General features: G+C 51.8%; 1 protein-coding gene across 1 annotated transcript in view; it reads left to right on the top strand.

Moving 5' to 3' along the window:
• LOC106820106 (protein phosphatase 1L-like) overlaps nt 1–437 on the top strand; it is a gene marked incomplete at both ends in the record, with an annotated part of 5,350 nt that extends 4,913 nt beyond the window's left edge. The window contains one exon of the mRNA XM_014824660.1: nt 301–437. Coding sequence (XP_014680146.1) covers nt 301–437 — 137 coding nt within the window. The remainder of the gene's footprint in view (nt 1–300) is intronic.
• Between the last annotated feature and the right edge of the window lie 7 nt (nt 438–444).

The raw sequence follows: 444 nt of genomic DNA, 5'->3' as shown, positions 1-444 counted from the left end.
TACTACTACTACTCTACTACTACTACTACTACTACTACTACTACTACTACTACTACTACTACTACTACTACTACTACTTGTCTGTCTCGCTCGCTACTACTACTACTACTACTACTACTACTACTACTACTACTACTACTACTACTACTACTACTACTACTACTACTACTACTGTTGCTGCTGCTACTACTACTTGTCTTGCTCCTCCTCTAACCTCCTGCTTCCTCCTCTAACCTCGTGCCTCCTCCTCTAACCTCGTGCCTCCTCCTCTAACCTCCTGCTTCCTCTTCTCCTCGACAGGTAAAGGAGCGCAAGCGCATCAAGAAAGCCGGCGGCTTCATCAGCTTCAACGGCGTGTGGCGCGTCGCCGGCGTCCTCGCCACCTCCCGCGCCCTCGGCGACTTCCCGCTCAAGGACCGCAACCTCGTCATCGCCGAGCCGGAC

The sequence above is a fragment of the Priapulus caudatus genome, unplaced genomic scaffold (assembly GCF_000485595.1).
Source record: "Priapulus caudatus unplaced genomic scaffold, Priapulus_caudatus-5.0.1 Scaffold6903, whole genome shotgun sequence".
Taxonomy (NCBI): Eukaryota; Metazoa; Priapulida; class Priapulimorpha; order Priapulimorphida; family Priapulidae; genus Priapulus; species Priapulus caudatus.
The sequence above is the reverse complement of the archived record's forward strand: the minus strand, read 5'-3'. Positions and strand labels throughout refer to the sequence as shown.